The following is a 27,045-nucleotide window of genomic DNA, read 5'->3' on the forward strand; positions in this document are numbered from 1 at the left end:
ATAAAATTGCACCGGATCTTTTGAAAACTCGGCTTTACCCCGGTTCAAATACATAGAAGAGCATTGACTTGTAATAACTTTCCATATCCAAGAAATTGTTACTAATTGAAAGTGAGTTTTTTCGGCAAATACTTTTGAGCTTACTTTTTATTTATAAAAACTCTATAAAATTATTATTTTAATATAACATCCCTCTTCTTTACAAACAAGTTTTTCGTGACATCATCTACTTATAGAGTTTTTGGAGTAGGCAAAGGGGAAGGGGAGAGAAGTTTGCAGGGCAGAGCACCCGTGCAATTACACTAGCTTACTAGCTTACACTAGCCTTCTGGTGAAGTTGGGCTTCCTAATTAGGAAAATGTCAAATTTTTTTTGTGGTTGTATTTTTTTGAAGTGAAAATTACGTTTTTGGCCTCTTTTTTTTTGATAAATTTTCTCCAGTTTCGGTAAAAATTAAAAATTTAAAAATGTTGGAAAAATTAAAAAACTGCTGTCATAAAAATACAAACATAAAAACGGATACTAAACTTGTCGCTTTCCCTCGAAGATGAAACTTTAACAAAGGCAGGTGACAAGCTAAAATCCCAACAATCGCCCATAAATTAGTGTTTTGAATGTATGTATACATAAAAAGCAAAAATGAAAATTTGGTATCAAGAACATGAAATCCTTCCAAATGACGGTATCGAACTAGCCAAAATGTGTTGGCCAAGATATCGAGCGGTTCCCAGAATTCATAATTTAAACGTAAGAATCCAAATCGCAATTGCGCCAGATTTGTGCGTATAAAAGTGCATTGTTCCGCAGACAAAGTGATGCAGCGAAAGAAGTTATTTCCTAACAAGAAAGTAGTTTGGCTATCAATAACCTCCTGACATTCGGAAACAATTGCCATGTAGGGCACTGGCCATTCATGACCACAAAAAGGCCAAACACACATCCTCGGGTGGTCCGCAAAAAGTTCGCATCGAGGTAATTGGCAGGACAACCAGTGCCACTTTCCAAGCAGCATCTCTATCTCCCCTGCCCACCCAGAGCGCCCGGAGTGAGAAATTGGAATGTCTTTTGTGCCACTAATAGAGAAATATACGGGCCATAATTTCGCAATGCTACAATAGCCGGGAACCGAGCAATTGAATGAAGAGCAGAGCAGCGCAGAGCAGTGCGAAAACGCAGGGATCGAATAAAAAATGGAGTAGCTCCGGGTCCGGCTACCTTTCGCAGCGCCAGTTCTCAGCCGAGCCAGTGTTTCATCCCCTGGGCCAGCAACCCTCATCCCTTGCCGACCCAATGAATGGGATGAATGGGAGCGAGCGAGACAGAGCAGGGTAGGCAGGGATGGTAGCGTTTTGTACAAAGTGTCAGAGGATCCATTTAATTGGGAAATTTATTGGGCGACAGGAGCAACAGCCTCGCAAGAATAGGAGACAGTTTGTCTGGCCTCTTGTTGGCTTTCTCTTAGACTGTGTGTTTTGCGGTTCTCGAAACGCTTTCCCGGTGACTGGGGTGGGGTCCCGATGGGCAAGGAAGGGTCTGCTCTATAAAAAAAAAAAAACCAAGGACAAGTCGATGTAAACAAGCGGGATGGGTTCCGAGTAGTCTGTGCCTCAGTCTCAACGTGGGTGGTGCCCGAAGTGGAATTTCTATTGATAAGTCTGGGCATTCGATTACGAGACTTTCCAGTTAATTGTGTTTGCACAGCATCCTTAAGATTCCCAGCTCGAGGCTCTTACTCCCAACTGCGGCTTTAGCGGTTTGCGATCGTATTTTCCAGGGGTAGATCCTAGATCCTAGGCGGAAGAGTGGGTATGTCCCGACACCCGCTAAACGATGCGTTTATCTGCATAAACACTCTTAATAAGTCGATTGTCCGCTCTGTAATCTCGACCGGAGACGCAGCCGAAGCCGTAGCCGAAGCCGGGACCTAATGAGCCCGTCCCTGCGCTGTCTGCCCGAATACACATATACGCAATTTGTGACCTAATCCTGACGCCGCGTCTTGCATAATGCTGCCGAGGCACGGGTAGGATAAGGGCACTGGTTTGCCCAGATCCTCACACATGGCTCTAAGCTGTTTGCCGAGATAAGCCGCAGGCCAAGAAGATCGTCGCCGTACAACATTGAATCCTAGCCCCGTGTCCGCTTTCCTCCGGAGCCTGCTGCCTATCGCAGCGAAAGGTGGTGCCGATCGGCCTCAATCAAAAACACGTCCATCAACATTGCGCAATGTCATCGGAATCAAACCGAAAACCGACCAAAACAGCGCTCTGGAGTCGCCCAGCGGGGCGGCGAGCCCATGGGCAAACAGTAGGTGGTGCCGGAAGTGCCGGGCAGTATTCCCATCAACATGAGCCCTGCAAACTAATCAAAACTAATGATGACATAATTGGCTTTATCTGGGCACAGCATCGGCAGCCGAAGGTGCCGAGTCCTGTGTGGCTCAATGGGATCCAGGATCCCAGGACCAAGCCACACAAGCGTCCCAAGACCCGGACGCCGGAAAAGAAAAACACACATCCGTCGAGGCTCACAGACAGAATAGATAATTGATTTCTTTGCGAAATTGAATGCAATGACACTTGGATTTTGCGCTCGCCGTGTGGTCCGGCCTGTTTCCGATCCAATGTGGACAGCTTAGCTGGAACGCTGGAGATGTTGTGACGTTTGGGAAAAGGCAAGACTCTGGGTCGATTCATCAAGGCACTGTCACACATACCTTTTTTAATTGACTCGTTCCTGGAGATGCTGGATTGCATGGCATGCCATGCGGAAGTGTAGCGTGCGCTCCTGCCAATTCCCAATTCCCCTGGGAGGCTGCCCCGCCGATCTGATGGATCAATTAGTATACAAAGCGCTTGTGTTCTCTATTTTTTAACAATGACTGTTGTTGTATTTGTAAATATGCACATAAAAATACTTGGCTGCCAGTAGCAGTAAATACAGGGTACAGAAAATATGTCATTCGAGTAAACATGTAAAATTTATATATAAATATTGGTAGGTGGTAGCTGCCGAGAGAAGAAAATACAGGGTATACAAAAGTACGTCATTCGAGACTACATGCAAATGGTACATACATATTGATAGGTATAGTTTTGTATACAGCTGAGAGTTCATCTTGAGTCAATGGTAATCTAAACTAATCTTGGCGAATGTACCGTCAATTTGAGTATAAAAATGGGCCTATTGCTGGCAAGCAAAAGGCATCCTTAAGTAAGGCACAATCATTTGAGCCACTGAGATTACTTGGTGTCGCCGCTCGTCCGCTTGCCGAGCAGAGGCGTTGAGGTTCATTCGGGATTCATTCGACTCCTCCGCTTCTAGTACAGCATTATGGCGGCCTTGTTCTTGTCCTCGCTTAGCGGCTCCAGGCGTTGGCGGTCGCGGAGGTCCCGGTGCTTGGCGTACAGCAGAACGGCTAGGTTGCCCAGCACTACGATGGTGGAGATCACGACCAGGTAGAAGCTGTAGCCGAGGTAGGCCAGCCCCGTGCTGTACCAGTGCTGCTGCTGGTGCTCGGCCAGCAGTACGTTGAGGGTGAAGTAGTTGTAGAACTGCACCAGCCAGGCCACAAATGCCACCACCTGGGCCCCCGCAGCGGATATGTTGGCGGCCAGGAGCAGCACCATCGTGCCGCCTCTCTTGGCCGCAGAGGCCGACTTGAGGACGGCGGCAATGGCGGCCACGGCGCAGGCCAAAAGGCCGAATCCTGTGCCCAAGGTGGTCAGGAGCCAGAGCCAGTAGCTGGTGTCGCCGTTCTCTGTGCGGACAAATGAGTAAACTGAAAAACAGGATAGATGCAACATGTTGTTAGTTAAAATGATCTTCTTTTGTGAAAACTACAGATATATTTCAAAAGTCGAGGGTCTTCCCACTGCCTAAAAGGTTTCTTTACACGTCTGTTTCTAAACGATTTATCATGTTCGAAACATTGCCACTAATTTAATGAATTTTAAACCAGAAACGAAGTTATCTTTAAATACCCTACAGATTTGGCAAAAAAAGTCTTTAAAACGACTATATCATCAATTCCAGACATACATATTTAAGTAAACACAATTATCTCCCATTACTATGGGGGCTTTGAGATTTCCCGTTTCGGCTTAGCAAGATTTCGATAGTTGTATCCAATATAACAGAATTAAAACTCGGCTGTTCAATTAAAATTAAGTATACAATATTCAGTGTCCAAGTTTAAAAATCTTGCAATAAAGTCTTGCAATAAATCTTACAATTGTTATAATGGAGTCTTGGTCCATATAGATAAGATAATTTGGCTAGAACTGTCTGCAGACTTATCCTGTTTGATTGCGAAAAAAAAGTTTTAAAATATACAATGGTAGACCAAAGTCTGCCGAAAAAGGCTCTAATAAAGGAGCTGGGTACCATATACCGAAAAACAACCACAAATTTAAAAAGGTTTTGTACAATGGGAGGTTATTTACTATATATTAACATTTGTAATGGCCAAAAGTTTTAGCTATGAATTCAATATTGGTTGCTTAGTTCAAATAAACTGTTGCCTTGTTTTTGTTTTCAACTTTTTCGTGTATGATTAAATAATATATTTCTAAAATTCTGATAAATGCTTGAATGCATAAAAAAAACGTTTATAATTTATCCTGCGTTATTAAGCTTAATCTCATTAGTTCAGATTTAACAAGCTGATTGGGTGGCATTTGAATTTTCCTTACAATGTTTGGCGAGTACAATTTTATTCTGGTATTACAATTCCATTTGGCTGGATTGGAATATGTATGTTGGTTCATTTTCCATGAGGTTATAAGACAATAATAGTATTTATTGTCTTTGGTGTCACGAGATTGAGTGTCGAAGAGAATGCCGGATTAAAAAATAAGTAAAAAAGAACTTATCGGTTCTACCAGGACACAGCACCTGCGTTGAAACTTATATGGGCAATAAATGGTTTCTGATAATCTTTGCAAAATCATTTGGTCTGCCAATATATGAGTAGTTCAGTTTGCTTTTCCTCAAATCCGCTAATATAATCGACTTTTCCAAACAACATTTTCGTTTTTTTATTAACAACCTTGCTTAGTCAGGCTAATAAGACACTAAATTAATTACGACTTTTAAATCACTCATATGTTCAACTACATAATTACCAATAATCCGTTTAAAAGGCAGACGAATAATTTTTTTCTATTTCAACGATTTTTTAAAGCAAACTCTATTTTTTTGTAATTTTCATTCAGTTAACAGGAAATGTAATTCTTTCAGAGGTGTAAAGTATTAAAGTATTACATTTTCAACTGTTATAGCTTTAGAGAGACTAGTTTGCGTGAAAACAGACAGAACGATTTGAACAGCTGAGGCTGGTCAAAAATATCTAAACATTAAAATACCCTCTCCAGGAAATAAAAAAACGGGGGTGCTCACACCTATGCATATGGAGCACAATTGTTTTTGTAAATCCAGATGCTTATGGCATGTAGCTAAGCTTGTTGAGCACATTAAGCTATACTCTAACAATTTTTCGTTTCTTCCCTCCAATTTTTACTGATAAGACCGAGGCAAGGCATTGAAAATTACATTGATTCGTTTTTTTGGATTGCTAAATCAAATGAAATTTGTTAATTTCTTTTCCTCGGCTCTACACTGAATTGATCTTTTTTAAATGTGTTGGTAAATGCACTGCCATAAGGCAGTTTTGAGCACCCATGATATATGTCAACGGAACAAACTAAATAACCTTCCAAAAAAATTAAAGGATTTGCACTTTCTTCAAAGGTAATTGGCTTGTAACCGAGGGACTCATGTGCATAAAGTTAGCAGAACAACTTTTGAAATGTAAACTTTTTATTTATCGACAGTTTGCCGTTATTTATCCGTATATTATTCGTGAAAGAAAAAAATTAGCCGCTCATTTTTTAAAAATTATGAGATTTTCTGATAACTTGATATCAAGTTAGCAGAACATCTTACTAAACACGAACTTTTCCAAAAAATTTTTAGCTGGGAATTTGCCGTTATTTATCCGTATATTATTCGTGGAAAAAAATAATTTGCCGCTCTTGTTTTAAGTTTTTTTTTTTTAAACATAGTTGTTCTGCTAACTTGATATCAAGTTATCAACTACGTTTAAAAAAAAAAAAATACTTAAAACAGGAGTTCAAAACTGTTTCTTTCACGAGTAATTTATGGATAAATAACGGCAAATTTAATTTAATTTCAAAAGGTTGTTCTGCTAACTTTATGCACATTTCATTTTGTGGGCTCACCGTCAACCGGATAGGTGCGCACGCCGAATCCGGGGTTCAGGTGCTGGCTGCCGTAGAAGAGTCCGAAGTTGACCTCGCCCTTGGCCTCCGCGGAGTTCTTGCGGCGCGGATCGGCCCGCACCCAGTGGTTACTGGTCATGCTGACCAGCAGGAGGCCGATGGCCAGGCAGCTGCCGAAGAAGGTGGAGAAGACCAGGGCACGTGTGCGCATGCTCATTTTGATAGTGCTCGCGAAAGACCGGTGGGAGGGGCAGGAGCGGTGCTGTTTTCACCATTTAGAAATCTCCAATCCAGTGCCAGACTCCAGCTGCAACAAAGAAAGTCGGGTAAATACGTGTGCGAGCACGAAGGCCAGTGGCCCCTTTTGGCGCGTTTCTTACCCCTTTCCTATTCACTGGGACGGTAGCAATTACAAGCAGGCTCTTTGTTTATCGAACAATTTATTGTTGTACAATTGTCCGAAACGGTTTTGCCTTTGTTATTTGTCTCGGACTGTGAACACTCGACGGATTTTGAGCCCTCACGCATACGGTATCACTTATTGGGACACCGATCTGGCAACACGGGCGGGACTGGGTTTGTTTCGATAACGATATCGTTTAGATAACAAACTATCAAAGTGGCGACAACCCTGCCGCCCCACAAAAATAGCGCGAACTTTTTGTCTGTACGGCGGAAAAACCAGAGTTATATTTTCTTAAATATGAGCGGCCGCAAGCACAGAGGCTCTGAGAACATGGAAAATCTGTGCCCCGTCACCAGGTAATACATGGCCCTATTGCGCTGGTAGCCAACAAAGACATATAACTTACTGCTCCCGTGACGTCACACGTTTCACAAGTTGGCCAAACGAGGTCAAGAAAGTAGTGTATTTGTATTCAATTGATGGGTGCTTGACCCCTGCACCCGTGCTGATGAGGCACTGCCTAGCTGTGCACTTTTAATAATTGCCGCCCGTCTATTGCAGAAAACGCTCGACCAGCAAGAACCCCGCCTCGGCCGTGGGCGCTCTAGTTTCCGCCACGAAGTCGTCGCACTACGAGCACCCTTCCTCGCCCTCGGCACTTACCTTCGAGGCCCTGGAGGAGATGGGCATCGGCATGCTGGACTCCGAGGAGAGCAGTTCCTCGGCGCTCTCGGCCATCGCGTTGGCGGTCAGTGCCAGTGCCACCAGCGACGACAACTCCAACGAGACGACGCCGTACGCCAGTGTGCCCCGCATGGCGCACCAGTTGCAGAACCCGCAGCGCCTGAGCTTGGGCTCCTCGGCGGACACCACCCAGGATAGCACCGCCGTCGAGGATACCCTGTCCCGCCAGTCGGCCGATATCCTGCAGATGCTGTCGCAGTCCAAGCGCTCTGCGCTGGGAACAGAAGGCGGCAGTAACTCGAACTCACCCAGCAAGCGCTTGCGAAACCCCCTGGCCGCCGTCACCTGCAACAACCAGAGTGAGACGGCGGTCCCGCTCAATTTTCAGCCCTCCACCAGCAGGCTGGCGCAAGTCCGGCAGGCAAAGAAGCCCTCGCCGGCACAGATCCCCGCCCGGCTGGTACCCACGGACAGCTTCTTTGTGTACCGCACCCCGGCCATGAGTGCCCACATCAGCAGCGGAATCAACTATTTTGAACGATTGTCTGACGAAACACTGCTGGACATCTTCAAGTGGCTCCCGAAGAAGACACTTTTGCGCATGGCCACCGTTTGTCGACGCTTCAACCGCTGCTCCCGCGATGAGACCTTGTGGACAAGGCTGGATCTGGGTCTGCGAACCATTCGACCGGGCGCCCTCGAGCAAATTGTGCGACGAGGAGTCCTGGTAATACGTCTGGCCCAGGCTAGTGTGAGTAACAGTTGCCAGTTGTCATCAGGGGATACGACCATTGTTGATTTTCGTCCCTTTAAACAGGTCCAGGAGCCGGCCTTCACACCATCGTTGGCAAGCTTTAGGGTGCGACTGCAATATCTCGACTTGAGCATGGCCTCCATTAGTCGAAGCTCACTCCGTACACTACTGTCCCACTGCCGCCAGCTGAAGAAAATAAGTCTAGAGAACACTGAGCTGGATGACAGCATTTGCACGGAGATCGCCAGAAACAAGGCCTTGGAGGCAGTCAATCTAACCATGGCCAGCGGCCTAACAGCCAACAGTGTGCGTCTGATGATGGATTCTCTGACCAATCTGAGCAGCCTAAACATATCGTGGACTGACCTAAGTGCAGATGCTGTTACGGCGCTGGTCACTCACATCTCGCCCAATGTTATTCGTCTGAATGTTGCAGGCTGTCGCCGCGTACTTTTCGACTCTCGTAAGTGGAGCCCGCCCAAGGCATTCAGATCCCCATTAATATCAGTTTCAACTCTTTTCCTTAGATGTTGCATTGCTCCAGAAACGATGCCCTCAGCTCCTGGAGCTCGATCTATCGGACTGCAATAGTCTTACCCCAGCAGCTATTACGGCCATTATGAAGTTCAATATGTTGGAATATTTGTCCGTTTCCCGTTGTTATCTCATTCCCGCTACCAGATTCATGTAAGTCGATTCTGGGCCACGTCTTATTGATTTAAAGCCATTTTGTGCCATTTCGATTTCAGCGAGCTGAAGGGTATGCCCTCTCTGACCTATTTGGACATATTTGGAATGCTGTCGGACGCCGCCATGGAGGTCCTTGAGAAGCAAATGCCCAAAATGGGCATCAACAAGTTCATACACAGTTCGGTTTCCCGCCCGACTGTGGGCACGCGGCGCACCTCGATTTGGGGACTTCGCACCCGCGACTAATCCCGATACCATCCGAAAATGTTTTGCTGCGTATGCCACCCCTAACGCGGTTTTTATTCTCAATTCAACAACATAAATAATCACATTCTGCTGTTCTAATATTCCTGCTTTGTGCATTTGGTCACTGATCCGCTTCGCTGAGCGGGGCCACTGGTTTCTCCCACTCCCATTCCTCCCAGCTAACGCAGTTCTTGAGGCTATCCATGAACCCTGTTTCGCTGGGGCACTTCATTTCAATGGCCGGTTTGTCGAGTGACTCACACTTCCAGTAGGAAGTGGGATCCCAATCGTTACGGAAAACTGCAATGTCGAGCTCCGCTTGGGTCTTGCAACCCGGTTGCCCATCACCGTTGTAGGCCTGGACGAGCCCACACGAAATCACGAGCAGTGCAGTAAGGGCGAGCTGAAGCTTCATCTTAGGACAAACTGATGACCAACTGGGGCTTTCAGCGCCTTTTATAGCTACATTGTTGCAACGGTATGCTAAATTGCAGTTGGTACCAGAAAATGCTTTTATAAATTGGCATCTACGTAAACACTCGAAAGAGTAAAGAATAGATAACAGTGCTTGCCCTTGGCTGCAATCTGCGTTGACTAAAACTAAATAAGAGTCAATGAGTCAAAGTTCCCTATTTGAAATATCAGTACGCTTTTTCAGCCTTTTAGAATACTTAATTTTTAAAAATTTTAATATTGGTAGTGAAAAAATGTAACAATTCTAGACCAAAGGTCGGTTTGACTTGTTTGAACATCTTACTTCCAAGTAGAAAGGTTGTAAATATAAGCCAATCTTAAAAATATTTTCATATAATAAACATACCTACAAAATAACGATATAGTAATGGAGAAATATTTTAAAACTACGTTTTAATTTTTATTAAAATCGAACGACTATATAGCTTCAATTGGAACAATCGAAATATTAAAAATAAATTAAGAAAAATGTTAACTTCTCTACTTTTCTTTTATTTTATATAGTAATATAAATAAATAAAATTTAATAAATACGCTTTTAATTTTATTCAATTTGGAAAAGCGATTCTATATAACAGCCTTAGGAACGATCGAATAATTAAGCTGAAAATCCTCATAGTGTCAATGTTTTTATACGCATATAAATAGAAGTGTAGATGCTAAATGGAATATATATTTTTTTCAATAGCTGCAAGGGTATATAACCTTCGGCTTGCCGAGTCGATCTAGCCATTTCCGTAAGAACGCAGAGATCTTGGAGCCTTTAATAACCTACTAGAAGTTATAAGCATAACTATCCATTTTGGGCAGTTAACGCCACCTTAATCCCGATTGTTTTGTAATGGCATATTTAATTGGAAATTTATGAGTTGATTAAAAGGACCTAAATATTTGTATACCAATTCCAGAGCGTAATATAAAATTAAAATTCCGAAAATATTAAAATGCAGGGCGTTAGTTCGAATATTCTTTAAACAATATTGGTTTTTTTACAAAAAAATTTAAATGCTTGCAATGTTTTTAAAATAACTTTTCTCAAAGTTAGCCAGAAAAGACTACAGATAGTCATAAAATTTCTCAGCAATGGCGGCTTGGAAAATTAGTGGCGAAATAAATAGAAATTGTTCAACCCTAAGCCATGTAAAACCTTAATAAATTTTGGGTAGGGTTTTTAGCGAACAAATGTTGAAATAGAACATGCTTTATTTTTCACAGTTCCACTTTTAAGGTCCTTGAAAATAGGGAAGGTTGCGACGAAAATGGAACGGTAGAATTTTAAAATATTTCAGTTATTGCGTAATGGAGTGCAACGTTTTGACGAGTCACAGCTGTTCAGATCAGCTGAAATCGGAAAATGGAAGGTTGATGTGCTCTGTGGATATCGGAGTTTCACATATATAAATAATTCCAACCGTTTCCAACGGATGGACTGTGTAAAAAGAGAGCATTACTTGAAACAACTTCTGCAAATTTGCGAGTTAAATTATAAGATAGAGCCAATATTCAAGATTGTGATCATGAAACGTTCATACAAAAAAAACCACTTCGAAAAAACATCGGCTAGAAACGTGCGGTTAGGAACGTTAATTCCACCATTGAGTAATTATGCAAAATACAAAAATTCTTTATTATTTTCCTAACATTTTTGGATTTTATTGTTTTTAGTTTGTTCTCGTTGTTGCACGTATTTTTACAACAAAAATTCCCTTCGTGCCTTAATTTTCACCGTTCCATTTTAACCGATTGGCGCCTTTTGGTGTGCCCATTTTGTCTGTCGATACAGTTATGTTAGGAATGGGCTCAATGCCGAACATCGATAACACTTATATTTTAAAAACATCGATGATTTCGATGTTGCGATTGGATATTGCACTATTTTATTTTCGCTATCCACACGTAATTTCGGAATTTTCGAGGAAAAAAAGCGACGCTGCCATTCACTTATCGCCAAAAACGTGCGTTGAAACCCGTGGCACACACCCACGGCCTTGAGATGGACGAAGACTCGGTTCCGAAGCAGCCGTCGGACAGGCGTCTGGGCAACGCGGTCGATCTGCCCCCGGGTCCACCCGGCGTCGACGAGAAAAGCGGAAACGGGAAGAGCGAGACTAGAGGCAGTGCGTCGGGAAAGGGCGCCAAGTCTAGTTCCAGGCGCCGATCGACCTCACGTGGCCGCTCCGATTCCCGCAATGCCACCTCGCCCCCAGCCACGCGGCGTAGGCGCTCCATATCCCGCTCGCCGACGCCCCCACGCCGTGGTCGTTACGACTCCCCCGACTACGGGAGGTATCCCCGTCGCCGCTTCGACCGCCGACGCTCTCCTCCCCGGCGCAATCGCCGCTACGGACGCTCCCGCTCCCGTAGCATATCACCCCGACGTGGCGGTCGCTGGTCGCCTAAAAAGAAGCCAGCATCGCCGCCAATGCCCCCCCAGCAAATGGCACCGGCCTACGGCGTCATGGCTCCTCAGATGTACGATCCGTACGGCGCTCCACCCGATGTCTATGGCCACCAGTACGGAATGCCGCCAAACGCCTTTCCGCCCCAGGTGCCGCCTTCTGGCTACGGCATGCCAGTTCCTCCCGAGCAGACCTCGTTCGCCCCTGGCTATGGACCACCGCCCACAGGGGCTTGGGGTGTTAGTGGTGAGTACGGTTCTCAGGCTTCCGAAACCATGTCGTGATTGGGTTCCATTTCGATCCTTGCAGAGTATGGACAGCAAATGTGGATGACACAGCCCATGGGAGGAGTTCAAGTGCACCCGTCCGCTCCGGACGGACTGGTCCAGCCGCAGCAGGCCCTCGAAACTCCGCCGGAGAAGCAGATGGAGGAGGATCAAAAGGTGCCAGCGCTCGACGGCGCAGGTTTGCCGCCTCAGGACGGTAAGTGTGGAAATGAATTACAATGTGGTCACTACGAACATTCACATGCAAACCTCTCACATTATGTTTTATTACTGTTGTCATGATTACTTGTACTTGTAACTTAAATGCGCGCCAAAGGCCCGCATACCAGAAATTACCAAAAGTCTAGGGTAATAAAGATCAGATCAATCAGAATCTAGCCGTATACGCGCAGCAAGAACTAACATAGAGCGACCCGAGCGAGGGTCTCGAATTTGTCATTCTGTTTCGAATAGAAAACGCAGTTTTGCCGTTCTTGTGTGGCGGTAGTCGAAAGACGCACTTACGCCAATCTGGACGCCCGCCGTCGTCACCCCAACTGGCACTTCATCCCCAACGAGGACTGGCAGAACTGGCGACTGCATCCGTGTGTAACTAGCCGGTGAAATGCACTCGAGAATGCATTTGTAAATGAAATTTGAACTTTAATTCTCTGGCAAGAATGTTTTTTAACGTGTGCCTCTCTGTTTATCCCCCATCTATATACCGTCCAACGCCAGCCCTGGCGCAAGAGGCAGAGAAGCAGAAGGATGAGCTCAAAAAACAGCGGGCCAACTACGTCAAGAAGGTAACGCTGCTTAAGAAGGAAATGAAAGTACTGAGGGAACAGCGCGAGGATTTGACAGCCGGCGAGGCACCGCCCTCTCCAACCACCAAGACTTTCATCTCGGAAAACGATCGCCTGCAGGTGAGCTTAATTTTCGACCCTTTTAAGTTCAAACCCCAATGTAAGTTAATTATTCCTGGAGCAGATTCAAATTAAGAAGAAACTGGACACAATCGAAAACGTTATAGACATGCTAAACAGCTTAATTGGGTCAGATCACGAGGACGAGCCTCTCAAGTCCAAGGCTCATGGAAAGCCACAGTCAGAGCAACAGGGCAGCCGATCCCACTCCTCCAGTGATAGCTCCGCTGACAGCTCGGACTCCAGCGCCTCGTCCAGTAGCTCTACGGATTCGTCGTCCGATGGCGAGGACGAGGAGGAGACCGGCGGCGCCGAGGGCAGTCCCACCAATCGGCTCAAGCACCGCGCCATCAAGTCTATGAAGTCTAAGCAAAGATGCGGTGAAACGAAGCCAGTACCAGCTCCAGCACAAAACAACAATTTTGTGTTCTTCGATCCCGAACTGCATTGGTGCGAGAGCTGTGGCGTTTTTCCAAAGACCGCTCGCGACTATTTAAAGCACTTGCATGCCGAGGAACACATGAATCGCGAGACCATAGAAACGCCCTGGCATGTCGGCATCGACCACGATCCCTTTCCCACATTTGAAAACGCGCCCGTAAAGCGCGTCCCTGTGCGTGGCATGCAGTTCCTGGTGCCGGCCAATGCCTGGTTCTGCAAGCTCTGCAGTGTTTGGATCGGAGACTTGCACTGCGCCTCCGCTCATCTCAAGTCCAGACTACACTCAAACAAGTATGAGGTGAGTTGTTAAATAAATGCTTAAGCCAAACCCCAAACTGGTGATAGAGATCGCGAATTCAAATCGGATCGGACGACTATATCTTAAGCTCCCATTGGAACCAAACATTATATTTTTTTGTTTTATGTACTTCGGGATATAGTAACAGTCCATTAATTTAGAATTAGGTTTTAATTTGATTAAAATCGGCTAACGATATTTATATAGCTGCCATGGGAACGATCGAATAATTCAGGGGAAAGATATCATAACTTCACTTTTAAATATTGAATTTGTGCATTAGTTGCAAGGGAACAGATACTTCGACTTGCCGAAGTTGTACTCCTTTATTGTTTTAAGTGATTCACCTATTCACGTATTAAGGACTCATTTTAAGATGTGTATGATAAACATATTATTAACGAGAATAAAATAATTGTTTTGGCTGTTCATGCCTTTCTTTTAACTTTTATGCAGCCTTTTCTCAAATTAAAAGCGTATCTCTGGTCGTGTTTTTGTAATGAACACATTTCAAAAGACGGTTTTTTTCTTACCTAATTTTTTTGAGGAATATCAAAGTTATAAGAGATATAGTTGTAATTAAGATATAGTAAATCGTTAAATCGTGATGTGACAACCGCAGCAAATTATAAACAATGTACTGTAGCGCTAGGATAGTATCAATCCAACAAATAAATTAAAATGTTTTATTAAATAATGTATTTAAGAACTTGAGGTCAAAGAAACCAATGTAACAATTTAAATACAATTGACTGCTGATTTTAATGAAGAGAACATCGTATACAATAGACAATATGTTTGCTATTTTTGTTATAACCAGAAAGGACTCATGCAGCTATTACAAACATAAAATATTCTATAAAACGACTATATTTCGATTTATATGCGTATAACAATGTAATTTTTTCAATGAATTTTTTGATCGTTCTAAGACAGCTATGTTTTTATAAATCTAGTGATGCTGATGAAGAATATAAATACTTTATGGGGTCGAAAATGTCTAATTCATATATATAACACCCTCTGCAAGTACAAAAAAAAAAGTTAAAAATACAACAAGCCTTAACTAACAACAAATAACATCAAAATACATAAATAAAATGGAATATGTCAGAAATGCCAAAAGTCACAACTTCTGGTTGCAGTACTTTAACTTGAGAGTTTCTTTAAAATACAATGTCGTTACAGCTATTTATAACCCAGACTCCCAACTATGAAACCGAGTGGCAAGCAAACCGTGAGCGGGCCATGAATCAGCAGAAGGAGCTCGATGACTCTAAGAACAAAAAGTCCAAGAAGGATGACGACAAGGCGTCCAAAAAGCGCAAGAAAAAGAGGTAAGGATCATTATAACTTGTACCAACGAGAAAGTGTTTGATTTGGCTTTGTTTTCTCGCGCAGCGGTGACAAAAAGAAAAAGAAGCGTAAGCATGGGAAGAAGAGCAAGCGAAATGCACTCGACGCCAACAGCTCATCTTCGTCCTCTGATAGCTCTTCGTCGGAAGAGGAAAAGCCGCAGCAACCAAAGAAAGGTCGTACCGAGGAGCCAGCAAGCGGTCAAGCAGAAAAATCAATTAATGCCGCCTCGATACGCGTGACCATGCGAAAGCATGAGACCCCCCTAGCAGCCTCTTCGAAGCCGGAAGTGCCTTTTCAGTCGCCTGCACCACCGCCTCCTCCGGTCATAAAAGATGCCATGAATGCTTCAGGCCGGGGCAAGTGGACTTCTGCCCCCGGCGAAGAGCTGAAAGAGGAGCAAAAGAAGCGGGACGATGTCATGCTGAAGCAGTGGAACACTGTCCAGCCGGTCATAAGCGAGAGTGAGAAGAAACTGCTGGAGCATCTCAAAGGCAGGCTGAAGAACAAGGGACCCCGTGAATCGGAGGACCGTAAAATAACACCGCATGCAGCGTTCGCAGCTGATGAAAAGTCCAAGCGGGGCGGAGGGCGTCGTTCCCGATCCCGATCCCGTTCCAAGCGACGCAGCCGCTCTCGAAGCATAAGTCGCGGGCGGGACCGAGATCGGCGCGACCGTGAGCGGGATAGAGACCGTGGCCGCCGTGGTCGTCGGTCTCGCAGCCGTGGCAGGCACTACTCTCGTTCGCCCTTGAGGTCCAGCCGCAGAAGTCGTTCCCGGGAGGGGCGAAGCCGCCGTAGCCGCAGCCGCTCCGACGAGCGGGTGGAGCGTCCAGTGATCAAGCATTCCGAGTTCCGGCCCCGAACGGTGCCCGAACGCAAGCAGCCGGAGAGTAAGCGGGAGAAGAAGGATCCAGACAGCAAGTCGAAGTCGAAGACCAGCACCACCACGCTGCCTGGTGGCAAGAAGCTGCCCTTCATTGGCAAGATGCCAGTATTCAAGAAGCAGCCGCTAGCCGCTGCCAGCTACGACGGTGCCGCTGCCGTCTACACCAACGGCTGTTTGGAGGCACCTCCGCCGCCGCCTCCGCCTATGGGCGGAACCACCCCTGGACAGGTGGCTGCGCGTCAGCTGGCACCGACAGCGGCTCAGATTCAGATGGCCATGATGGAAGATGCCTTCGGCAACGCTCCTCCATTTCATCCTGATGCGGGTATGATGGTAGACTACGACGAGCTGATGCCAGATCCCGTCCAGTTCGCCAGCTTGATGACTAGTTGCCCGCCTCCTCCGCCGCCGGGAGAAGGCTCCGATGGGGAAGCCCATGACTCAGGGGACGGCGAACAGCGTCAAAACGAAAACCATGAGAAGGACGTCTTGCCGCCTGGCATTGACGAAGCCGAATCCGATCTGGTAGCGCAGCCGTTGGACGTAGCGGCTCCACCACGCGACGGGGAACTGCCAAAGGACCTGGCCGAGGCTCTCAACATAATATTCCCCAGCGAGGGAGCGGCACCGGAGGCAACGACCGAAAAGCAAAGTGAGCCGCAGACCATCACCACCATCGTTGAGGACGATGCAGTGCTCAGCGAGCATAGCCTTCATGACCTGGCCAAGCAGGGTATTCACCTCGTGACCATTGACGAGGCAGAAGCGTCCAAGAATGCAGCAATGCTAAAATCGAAGGATGACAAAGAGTCACAGATTCTGAATGGCAAATCCGAAACTGGAGGGAACTTGAAACAGATCGAAGCGGAGGACATCCCCATGCCCAGCTCCCCTCCTGCCTCTCCGCCAGTCGACGACGAGGCGAAGAGCAAGGTGGTCCAGAAGCAGGCGGATATCTCAGACATACCACAGCCGCCGGCATCGCCTTCGGACAGTGAGAAGCTTCGGCGGCAGGCGGAGCTCGACGAGTTGGCCATGCTGGGCATCGACAGCAGTGACATGGCAGCACAATGTATGTAGATCGGCTCTCGAGCCACTCCAAACACCACATCAAACAAACTAACTAATCACTTTGCACAGTTCGCTCATTCCATCAACCATAACTTCTGTTTTGGCTTTAAATCGATTTAAAATTACTGTTTTGTGTATATCCAAACCCACAGATGCGCTGTAAGGCTGAAACGGCAAACAGTGACGCCACTTACTCGGATGTACGGATCGAATGACACGTCGGGTTGACCCATAAGAAGTGGAACAGTTTTAAAATATAGTTTGACACCTGTGTATGAGTGTTTATGTGACGGAATGTTTTAAATAAATGCGCATATATGTATGTAATATATGTATGAAGGATACCAGAAACTGAGGAACGGCTTAATTTGGCTTGAAATCCATTAGTTAAGCATTTTAGAAACACAAATAATGCAGTGCGAAGTGGTTTTATCTATACAAATATACTGTATTTTCTGTTTAATCAAATGGCACTTAACAAATATGGTTAACAACTACACAATTTAATTCAACTCCTTATCCACTTATCTAAGTGGATCAACACGATTAATGTTTAATTTCTTCTACATGCTAGCTTTTGATTTTTGTTCTTTGCAATAGGTACACGATTTCTCAGTTAGTTTAATAATTCTTAGAGGTCGTCCATAAACTACGTAATCACTCCGGTGTAGCTACACATAACTACATTTGAAAACTATATTTGAACACCTCAACCATCAAAGATTTTTAGTAACATATCTATTTTTACAACTATGGGCTCGAGGTCGAGTTTGAAAAATGTTTAGGTGAAATAATTAGTTTAGGCAAAGGCATTAGATCTGATAAATTAGAGCTTTTGCACAGGTTATGGAGTTATAAATAATTTTGAAACGGAAGGTGCAGTGCCGTCGATCCCGCTGCTATAACTGAGTGACACGCATTGTCTGTCGCTGGCCTTTTGGTTTCGAGCCGGAGGCTGACAGCTAAAACTATAAGTCTGTAATCGGTCCGTCCGCCACGCTGAATTTCGTTGCCACTGCTGCGTCCGGTGCTGTGCCAGGTGCGGTCGGGTTCCAATTTGGCTGGCTGGCCACCTGGGCACTTAGGTCTTTAACCAATTTTTCAAGGCTATTGTATTGTCACAGTACATTGCCACGCGAGCCCGTCGAAAGAGAAGAACAGAAATGCAAAATATGTAAGTTTCTGAGATTAGTTACCGGGTTTAGGTTGTTTTTTGTGTGTATGTTTTGTGAGGAGTAGTGTAATTAGTGCTTTTGAAAACGTTCATGCATGAGAATTAAAACGGTGCTGGGTTAGTTTTGAATATAGAACAGAGCATAGACTACACCCACGCAATTATACGTTGATTTGCCTCCTTACGTGCGGCGGACACTTCGCTGAGCTCCCGCTTCAGCTGGGCGTGCTCCTTCTTGCGCGGCAGCAGTGGCGGTGGAAGCCCCGGGTTGACCTGATCCGAAATGAGCGCGAAAGTAGGAGCGCTCCGCACTGATTGTTGCGGCGAATTGGCCGACAGTTGAAGCGTTGACGTTGAGGCAGTCTGCAGGCCGTTGTTGCGCGACTCGTTGCTCGAGCAGGACAAGCGTTTGTTGGCCGTCTCCGACTGGTCCTCACCATCCATCGCCGCCTGCTCCAGCAACTGTTCCTCCTCGATTTCGTCGTCCTCTTCCAGCGAGTGTGTGGCTTGGGTCGGCGTCTGGTGCATCGTTCCGTAGTGCAGGTTGAAGGACTGCGCCCGACGGACACCAAGCGATCCGGCAGCCACCAGTCCGCCGCCACCTCCGTTCGGGAAGGGCTTTCGGGATCCGCGGGCGCGGTCATTTTCGTAGATAATGTCGTGGTAAGACTGCCGCTGGCTATAGCAGCCTGCTAGCGCTTGGCGCAGGCACTTGTTTTCAGCCTCCAGGTGCGACAGTCGTTTGTTTGTCTCCTTTCTCTCCAGACGCAACTGCATTACGTGGGCCTGTTGGACAAAGGGGAGCATTGTTAAGCCTTCGCAATTGACGTAAAAATCCGCACCTACCTTCAGATCATCTATATCCCGCAGAATTCGGACGTTACCCTCGTTCAGGGACCACTGTCGCTCCTCGACCATTGATTTGACTCTGGAAACAGAACATAGCTAGAAAAATTCAAGCACATTTCGCCATAGTTTCATTCTCACCGACTCAGCAGGGCATCTTCGCGGACGCGCGCCGCCTCCTTCACTTCTCGCACCACGTCGGTCATCATGCCTGGTGTGTAGGCGCCTGGAAGCAGAGAATCGGTCATGAGCGATTGCCGATTTCGATGGGTGACCAAATTAGGGGTGCCGCCTAGATTAATACCTGAATGGAAGGTGGGCGCCGGGCTGTGGGTGCCGCCCATTCCGCCGCCAAACACCAGGGGCTGACTTTGTGTGCTCAATCCACTCAAGCTATCTCTACGGTGCCGCATGCCCCCCGAGCCGACCCCCGCCCAGGGCTGGCCGCTTGGGGCGTGCTTTAAAGCTTCGATATCGACTGTGATTGTGTTTACGAGTGCAAGAGAGTACATAGAAAGAGGCAACGGGAAGCAACAGATACTAAATTAATAGGTAGTAGCAAGTAGGTTCAAACATACGAGAAATTTGTGTAACTAAAGCCACTTAGCAAATCGAGAATACAAGTTATAAGGAAACATGGTGACCAACGAGTCGTTTTACAAGGCCTGTATGTACACAGATTCCAGAGCTGCTCCTGATCCAACAACAACAACCAACCAACCTTTTGTTTCGTGCAAATTGCGGCAGATCTTGGAGTTGGTGTCGTGCAGTATGTTTATTTGTTCCATCAATGCCGCAAAGAATTTGTTTTGTTGTGCCAGGTCGCATCCGCTGCCATTGTTGTTGCCATTTCGACACTCCGGAGTGTTCTGACCACTCAACTTGGAGTCGTTATCGGAGGGATTCAGCAGGCACGGATCGCTGAATCGAAACCTGCAATTTGGAAGGGAACTGTTAGGTACATTTCAACTAAAAACTGAATGTATTGACTTACCCCCGGCTGAAGTTCGGATTGCTTCCGCTTCCGTCCAGCACATCTGTGGAGTTCGGCCCGTGCTCGGAGCCAGTGCCTCCTGCCCCTCCCATCATGTTGACCAGCGGTGGCAAGCTGGCAAACTCCTGGCCACCATCGCCGCCGTAGCCCAGGGCATAGCCATTAAGGTTCTGGGGCGGGAACAGCATCGGATATCGATGACTAAGGGAGTGCGAGTGCTGTGCGACCAGAAATGGCGTTGGGTTGGCATTGTACTCGAAAAGTGGGCTTGCTAATGGCATCTACTCACGCGCTGTATGCCCAAGCTGAAGGGCGTGCCAGGGCCCATTCCATATGGCTGCGAACGCTTCGGAAGTTCCTGTTGCTTCTGGAGTTGGATTTGCTGTTTTAGCTGCTGCTGCTGTTGTTGCTGTTGTTGCTGCTGCTGCTGTTGACTCACAAACATTTGCTTATGGGCTGGTGCCGTGGGCGGAATGAAGTCCAAGAACTCAGATGAAGATGACAATTGGGCGTTGGTGGCATCCCGCAAGCAGTTCTCCAGCCAGGCATCGAGGTGATCCTTGGAGTAGCTCAGCTCGGTCCTGTTCGTCTTACTGGCGTTGTTTTGGCTCAAAGGAGCCGCTGTTGCCTCGTTTTTTGGGGCCAAAGACGAAGCTGCTGCGGCACGCGACTTCAGTTTTTTGCGCTTGGTGGCATCCACAGCTGGAAGACGAAATAGAGTGTTGCGATTAGACATTGTCGACGTTTAAGACCCTAGCCTAGGTAGCTAAAGAGCCTCACAGCTTTCCATTCCCAGCATTGACGAACTGCAAAGTGGCGTTGCAAAAACGCAAATGACTCACAGTCAATAGCCGCCCGCCCGAGCTCAACTACTCCGCTTCGTTCAGCGCACCTCGAGCTGTCTCGGGTTTGCAAGTTATTTCAGCCCACAAAAATGTCGCGGGAGCCGCGGTCTGAAAACGAAAAACGAGTTTCTCGGGCTCACTCGCGTTGGCTATCCAGTTGTCAGTTTTGTTTTGGTTTCTGCCAAGTAAATGTTTGGTTTCTGAAATTTGAGCGAAATTGCTTTAGCTTGGGATAAACGGCTTTGTCACTCGATTGCGATTTCCAATTCGCGACCGGTAACGAGGGCAACAAAAGAAACATTTCACTTGTAGTCGCCCTGCCACTGCATTATCGTTTCCATATTCACAAAGACGAACTCTTCTTGCCGTATCCACAGAACCTATGCTTAAGGGTCGTTTTCCCAATGGACTGCGAAGGGAGTTTAAAATTAGCACCAGAGAACGAGGGAGATGGTTGCTCTAGAAGAAGTGACTTCCCTTCGACACTAAAAAGAAAACTAAGGCTTGGGGCGCTAAAAATAGAGCATTATCGATCTATAAGCGGATGTCGGTCCACTGGTGGTTAGTGAACATATGTACGTAATACGTATGTACATGGATTTTCTTGAAGCAACACCAAGGTCGGCGAAAATGTCATCTTAGTACACTCATGATCCATAATTTTAACACTATACTTTAACACCCGCTTGGGATCCGTAGTCCAATATTTCCGAAATTCAAGGGGACATGGTTACAACTTTTTTTTCAAATCAAAACTGTGGTTCACACTGATTCCAGGGGCGGTTTTACAAACTCAAATCTTATAAAAACAACAAGAAAGATCGCTAAATATTCCTTCATCAACCGTATTGAGGTTTAGGTTGCGCCGTCTGTCAAACTGAATTACTAACACTAAAAGCTAAGACCGTGCAGCACCCCCATGCTCCGCTAATGGTTATTTAGCTCTGTCTCTCTACATCAGCGATGCCGGCAGACCGACGGCAGATGATTAAATAACTCAATAACTTCTAAAATAACAGATCGAATTGAAAATTTTTGAGTCTACTGATAGATATAACAGAAACACACACAAGAATTCAAATTGTTAAGGTCTATCATGTCTCAGAGTGACATGACAGTTTTTTTGCAAATTATTGGCATTAGAGTGCGCGTGGTCTCGTTTTGAAATAAACTTCCGCTGCGAAAGAATTACTAGAGTGCATCTCAAATCTCTAGCTTTTATAGCTTCCGAGTTCTCTACGTTCATACTGACGTATATGGCTAGATCGACTCGACTATTGCTCCTGATCTAGAATAAATTTGATCTTGAGGGCCTGAAACGCTTTATTCTACCAGTAACAACATTTTTAAGGTTTACAAGATACCCTTTTACTTTACGAGCAACGGGTATAAAAATAAAAGAAAAACGAAGATGGGGATGTCATCTTTAAATGACAATTGGTCGGCATGCAGACAGATAAAACTTTTAAATTTGCTGTTTTCTTTTCCAAATACGGAGGATCAAAAGATATCACTCCAAAATTAATTATATACAATACCTTTTTTTTATTATTATAATATAATGTAATGATTCAATGATAGAACCAAACTTGTGTGTCACAGCTCATGCAAACTAAACAACAATCAGTAGGTCATTTAAGTGCCTCTTACTTATATAAACCGAAATTGTAGTACATTGTTTCCAATTTAATTCTCGTTCACGTATCTTATTTCTATGTTAGATCCGTACAAAAGCTTCGCAACAAAGAAAATTTAATTAAATCGATCACTGACCATGAACTTAGTCAATTTGTTCGAATAAAGTCTCTGGTTTGACATAGGGATTAAATAGAGATCACCCTGAAATAGACTGATTCGGACTTCAAATGCAAAATATCCTTACATATAAAGCTATTTTCTTGAGCTGCGAGTATAGGTCCAGGGGATTAAAATGGTTCGTGTCTTATCGGTATCAGTAATTTTGCGTTAAAGGTGTGTCTGCTATAAATTTAGTAACTCGCAAGCGATTTTGTATATCAAAAGCTTTGGTACTAAGCCTTAAACTCACCAGAAAATCAAAGAGATAACAATTTCTATAATAAATTTCGACCTCAAAAAATCCTTGCAACAGAGAAAACATAAGCTAGGTTCGTTTAGTGGTCCTCTCTTAACGCTTAAATATTTTCGAATACTTGGTGTGTGTGATACAAAATTTCTTTAGTGGCGTGACATCGCGTGACTTAGACTCACGTGGCAGTAAGAATTAGCAGCGTTTAGGCCTTTTACTTACTAACATAAATAAACCTCGCTCACCTCTCTGTGTGCTGTTTAGACCCATGCCGATGGTGGCATTCTTCTGGACACTGTTTCCGCTGTTGATGCCTGGCGTTAAGCAAGAACTATTGCCAGCAAGCAAAGGGGACACGGCTGCGGTGGAATCCAATCCTCCACCGTTTGTGTTCATCTCCATCTGACTTGTGGTAGTCATTTCTTCAGGCAAAACGCTCTTGTCGCTTCTGTAATAGGAACAAAACAAAGAACTTATTATTTAACGTGGCTTTTCCGCTCTTACGGTGCGGCAGTCAACCGTAAAAACACAGAAAAAGTCCCGGGGAAGACTTGATGTTTGCACCTTGTGCAGTTAGGGGAGTGAGTAAAAAATGAATGGGAGACGGTCGGAGAAAAAGCAGCAAAAGTCTTCAAGTTACGTGTGCAAAGCCGGAAAACACCTGTCCGTTTTCTGCCGGCATCTGCACGAGCACCTTCATAAGCTTTGTGTTAGTTGCAGGCAATATACATATATGCATGTACATTAGGGCAGAAACTGAAAAGCATTTAATTGACGAAATGTAAACAAGTAGAATACTATTGTATGGAAACGCACTTATACTAAACAAACTCATTTTTCTGCATTCTTAAACAAAGCAAGAACTTTCCTATGTAAGCACATTAATTTGACCTACAATTGCTTACAAAGCTTAGAATTGAGATTGCCAGTATTTATGCAATCTAAGGCTACACAAATGTACATACACTTGCAAGATATCCTTCAGAAATATTTCAATAAGTCTTCATATAATTACTTATTAATTTGCAATATAACCTAAAGCTAAACATACATACACTTGCTAATTATTCTTAAAGAGGTTTCTCATTGTGTCTTGATTTAATTGTTTATTAATTATTTAACTTAATAAACATTTTTAATTGTTTTTTGATATAACGTACAAATATGCTTAGTTTAAGTAAATAATAAATTAACGTGCGCAATTCTAATACGTTACATAGTTTCCATGACTTTAAAAGAAAAACAATAGACAACTATGGTTTTTAACGATCCAACAGCCGAAGGGTAGCCTTTAATTTGAATTCGTATTAGTTCAAAATTGAACGATAGAGACCCACAGGAGAAATCGACCCTTATGTAAGACATACTTATGTTCGAAAAGAAAATGGTTTTTGTTGTACATATATTGTATGAACTAGAACAAATAAAATCTGTACAAATATTATTTAGTTTTACAATTGTAAAAAAAAGTTCAAAAGTTCTGGTATTTGTCAGTTTTAATAAACAATTAATTCTTGGAAAGCTTTAATGGGCAGTCCACTTATGCTCCATATATCCAGATAGACTAATTTTTGGTCTTCTCTGCTCTAATATTATGTGCTTTTAGGCCTAGAAGGCTGTGTTCCCAATCTGTTCGATTTTCTTTTAATGGTTGTAAATCTATGACCATTTCCATGTTAACAAGCCAAGCTTGCATTTACCATTTTGTGTTTATACAAGGCCGGTAATGAAAAACATTGGACATGTATCTCTCAATAAATCTATACTCTGCCAAATTCAATAGAGCTGCGTAGAGTTACCTTCCCAAGATCTGCTCTTCGGCGTCCGTGACTCCGCTCCCACTCGAACAGAAGGGGAACGGCATTGGCATTGACACATCGGGCGCAGAGTTTCACTACAGCAATGTGCCCCTGAAATCCGACGAGCAAGGTGAACGTCGAGCAACTTAAAAAGAAACAGATGCGCATTATTACTAGCCATTTTCGGGCCAAGTTCTTGGCTCTTGGCGGGCTGCCAGCAAAAGACACTTGCCGCAGATGGAGGCATATCAGTCGGAGGGAGCAATGGAACACACAGTTCTGGCAGCCACTCGAGCTATGTATGTGCAAAGTCCCTGGGCGGACTAAGTGAGGGATCTATGCCGGCGAGTTCACCCAAAACGAAGCGGCAAACCGGTTTCACTCCAGCACTCGCGTCTCTCACTAGACACGGCTGTGTATTGACCTTTCCATTCAACAAATTTTAATGACACCAATAAAGCGAAGCAGCGTTGTCAGTGGAGATGGCGAAGACGATGGCAGAGCGACCCCGGCTTCGAGTCCCCGGACGCGATCAATGACTAAATGCACACGCCAACAAAGAGTAGGAGGAGCAAGTCGTTTGGTTTGTTGACCCGACCGGAGAGCTCTGGGGGTAACGTTGGTTTCACCGACTTCAAACATCTACTTACGTATGTTGAATACAATTTTATGGTAAATCAATTCATAAGTACTTTGAAAAAGAAGCTAATTTTGGAGACTTTCAACAGTAGTATACGGAACTGGATGCAATTCGGCACAAAACTATTTGGGATACAGTGTCTTGCGGATGCAAATCGGGCGTATCGAAACAAAACGTTTGATTGCAGATTCCAGAGACTATATCTCCCAGAGTTTAAATATAATCAGTACCTAATGAGATAGTTCTGTGATTGAAACATCGATGAGATAGAGACCCAATAGATAAATGTCTGCGAATTCCGGGGGAGTGAGACAGGCGGGTTCAAAACCGCACAGTAACACAACCCGCCATCCGACGGCAGTTTGTAGTCGCAGCGACTAGTTTTCAACTTTCGTCTAGGGCCCTGGTGTGGGAAAGACGCATATCGAGTTTCCCAATCCCAGCCCCCCGTATTCCATTGTGTCTGCTGCGAAATGAAAAGCGAAATGCTCGGGATGACGTCGTCGCATGGCTTTGTCTCTGCCTGGAGACAATTTCTGTTGTGACTGGGAGTCAGCTCCCCAAGGTTTAAGATCACACTTTCAGGTACCTATGTGCACTCCGAGAATCCCGCTTCGAGTGGCCCACTAAGCACTGTTTACGGCGATTAAACGCTAATTATATTATCAGAAGCATCTCAATTTGGCACACACGGCACTCACACTTGCACAATGGCATTGGCCATCTGAAATTCACTTGCGTCACGCTCGGGGATTGAATTGTATTGGCTTTTCACGGAGCGCGGGGGTGTGGTCACGGTTTAGCATTCGCGTATCTGGTCAGGGGACATTTGCAGTTTGAACAGCAACCGATAATTAACCGCAAACGGACAAACTCTTCGAGCATTAAAACTAGAGGTGGAAATCAACTACTTATGGCCCACCGAGATGATTTTTTTCGATTGTTAAAACTATCGATATGCTCTGTTTAAGCCTCTTCACACTGGCCTGCAACATTGCCTTCTTCTTGCAAAAAAGCCTATTCACACTGGTGTTGTTTCGGCAACAGCAACCAAATTCCGCATCAGAGTTATAATCTTCCATAAGAAGAAAATTCGCAATAACTTGCTATTGCATTAAATGTGCAGTAAAAGTGAGATAATTTTAATTATTTAAAATTTTTTTTTGTTATTTTCTTGGCACCTCATAAGATAAGCGAAATGCGTTTTTGGCCGAGTCAGCTTCTTTAAAAGAATTGTTTTGAGTGTTAATTAATGATTTGAAGAGTGTCTTGGAGCTTCCAGGACGATTGTCTTATAAATCTTTGGTGTAGTAAGGGAAGATGTCGAAAATGAAACAATTGTAAAAAACCTGGAATTTGACCTTGAATTTGTCGTCAAACATAATTTGCCTGCTGTATTTAAATTCTGGCTTAAGAATTAGGTTGACAATAGGGAACGAAACTAAAAAGGCGAATTGTGCATGAGGCTTGTGGCTCTGCGAGTAATAATCTGATACCCTTTACCTGCTATCACTAACGAAACTTTCTTTTTTCTCTCTTTCTCTCTTTGCGGTCATGA

The 27,045-nt window shown here is 44.9% G+C and overlaps 5 protein-coding genes and 1 long non-coding RNA gene across 13 annotated transcripts in view; 3 read left to right on the forward strand and 3 right to left on the reverse strand.

The window, feature by feature from the left end:
- Nucleotides 1–617: 617 nt before the first annotated feature.
- LOC128252462 (uncharacterized) lies at nucleotides 618–1,117 on the forward strand. Its single transcript, XR_008267306.1, has 2 exons — nucleotides 618–747; nucleotides 808–1,117. It is a non-coding gene; the product is annotated as an uncharacterized LOC128252462 (long non-coding RNA).
- A 1,738-nt stretch (nucleotides 1,118–2,855) lies between these two features.
- Nucleotides 2,856–6,771, reverse strand: LOC128252454 (uncharacterized). Its single transcript, XM_052980180.1, has 3 exons — nucleotides 6,623–6,771; nucleotides 6,243–6,549; nucleotides 2,856–3,781 (listed from the first exon to the last, which is right to left on the reverse strand). Exons 2-3 carry the CDS (start codon nucleotides 6,457–6,459, stop codon nucleotides 3,321–3,323), a joined length of 678 nt encoding a protein of 225 aa, XP_052836140.1. The 5' UTR covers nucleotides 6,460–6,549; nucleotides 6,623–6,771; the 3' UTR covers nucleotides 2,856–3,320.
- Nucleotides 6,772–6,795: 24 nt separating this feature from the next.
- On the forward strand, nucleotides 6,796–9,251 carry LOC128252437 (S-phase kinase-associated protein 2). Of its 2 annotated transcripts, none has more exons than XM_052980155.1 (5): nucleotides 6,796–7,004; nucleotides 7,210–8,083; nucleotides 8,150–8,549; nucleotides 8,614–8,773; nucleotides 8,836–9,251. In XM_052980155.1, exons 1-5 carry the CDS (start codon nucleotides 6,946–6,948, stop codon nucleotides 9,020–9,022), a joined length of 1,680 nt encoding a protein of 559 aa, XP_052836115.1. In that variant the 5' UTR covers nucleotides 6,796–6,945; the 3' UTR covers nucleotides 9,023–9,251. The 2 variants fall into 2 exon arrangements, with proteins under 2 accessions (XP_052836115.1, XP_052836116.1); XM_052980156.1 differs by lacking the exon at nucleotides 6,796–7,004 and adding an exon at nucleotides 7,085–7,105.
- On the reverse strand, nucleotides 9,042–9,437 carry LOC128252458 (uncharacterized). The gene has a single exon (XM_052980196.1). The coding sequence runs from the start codon at nucleotides 9,435–9,437 to the stop codon at nucleotides 9,144–9,146; it is 294 nt and encodes a 97-aa protein (XP_052836156.1). The 3' UTR covers nucleotides 9,042–9,143.
- A 1,887-nt stretch (nucleotides 9,438–11,324) lies between these two features.
- The window catches only part of LOC128252423 (zinc finger matrin-type protein CG9776), a 109,685-nt gene continuing 93,964 nt past the window's right edge, over nucleotides 11,325–27,045 (forward strand). Inside the window, exons 1-7 of one of the 3 annotated variants that reach the window (XR_008267303.1) lie at nucleotides 11,325–12,141; nucleotides 12,205–12,378; nucleotides 12,900–13,087; nucleotides 13,152–13,826; nucleotides 15,015–15,163; nucleotides 15,228–17,143; nucleotides 17,295–17,400. Coding sequence is in view for 2 of the 3 variants with exons in the window: in XM_052980127.1 (XP_052836087.1) it covers nucleotides 11,490–12,141; nucleotides 12,205–12,378; nucleotides 12,900–13,087; nucleotides 13,152–13,826; nucleotides 15,015–15,163; nucleotides 15,228–17,143; nucleotides 17,295–17,305 (3,765 nt within the window). In the remaining variant the exon portion in view is untranslated. The other 2 variants (XM_052980127.1, XM_052980128.1) reach the window with 2 other exon arrangements.
- On the reverse strand, nucleotides 17,570–26,388 carry LOC128252430 (uncharacterized). Of its 5 annotated transcripts, none has more exons than XM_052980144.1 (10): nucleotides 26,189–26,388; nucleotides 23,294–23,496; nucleotides 20,446–20,858; nucleotides 20,157–20,374; nucleotides 19,884–20,095; nucleotides 19,467–19,640; nucleotides 19,304–19,388; nucleotides 19,163–19,244; nucleotides 18,474–19,102; nucleotides 17,570–18,249 (listed from the first exon to the last, which is right to left on the reverse strand). In XM_052980144.1, the coding sequence occupies exons 1-10, from the start codon at nucleotides 26,209–26,211 to the stop codon at nucleotides 18,111–18,113; spliced, it is 2,178 nt and encodes a 725-aa protein (XP_052836104.1). In that variant the 5' UTR covers nucleotides 26,212–26,388; the 3' UTR covers nucleotides 17,570–18,110. The 5 variants fall into 5 exon arrangements, with proteins under 5 accessions (XP_052836104.1, XP_052836105.1, XP_052836106.1 ...); XM_052980145.1 differs by having other exon boundaries at nucleotides 26,077–26,388; XM_052980146.1 differs by lacking the exon at nucleotides 26,189–26,388 and adding an exon at nucleotides 24,848–24,992 and having other exon boundaries at nucleotides 18,502–19,102.

This window comes from Drosophila gunungcola, chromosome 3R, assembly GCF_025200985.1.
Source record: "Drosophila gunungcola strain Sukarami chromosome 3R, Dgunungcola_SK_2, whole genome shotgun sequence".
Lineage (NCBI taxonomy): Eukaryota > Metazoa > Arthropoda > Insecta > Diptera > Drosophilidae > Drosophila > Drosophila gunungcola.

Excerpts from the sequence above, each read along its gene's own strand:
- LOC128252430 (XM_052980143.1), bottom strand. The coding sequence starts at position 24,918 with ATGCCAATGCCGTTCCCCTTCTGTTCGAGTGGGAGCGGAGTCACGGAC. Across the intron at positions 23,497-24,847 it reads GAAGAGCAGATCTTGGGAAG|AAGCGACAAGAGCGTTTTGC; the intron begins GTAACTCTACGC and ends TTCCTATTACAG. Across the intron at positions 19,103-19,162 it reads GGGATATAGATGATCTGAAG|GCCCACGTAATGCAGTTGCG; the intron begins GTAGGTGCGGAT and ends TTTGTCCAACAG.
- LOC128252437 (XM_052980155.1), top strand. The coding sequence starts at position 6,946 with ATGAGCGGCCGCAAGCACAGAGGCTCTGAGAACATGGAAAATCTGTGC. Across the intron at positions 8,084-8,149 it reads TACGTCTGGCCCAGGCTAGT|GTCCAGGAGCCGGCCTTCAC; the intron begins GTGAGTAACAGT and ends CCCTTTAAACAG. Across the intron at positions 8,550-8,613 it reads CCGCGTACTTTTCGACTCTC|ATGTTGCATTGCTCCAGAAA; the intron begins GTAAGTGGAGCC and ends TCTTTTCCTTAG.
- LOC128252458 (XM_052980196.1), bottom strand. The coding sequence starts at position 9,437 with ATGAAGCTTCAGCTCGCCCTTACTGCACTGCTCGTGATTTCGTGTGGG.
- LOC128252454 (XM_052980180.1), bottom strand. The coding sequence starts at position 6,459 with ATGAGCATGCGCACACGTGCCCTGGTCTTCTCCACCTTCTTCGGCAGC. Across the intron at positions 3,782-6,242 it reads GCGCACCTATCCGGTTGACG|TTTACTCATTTGTCCGCACA; the intron begins GTGAGCCCACAA and ends CCTGTTTTTCAG.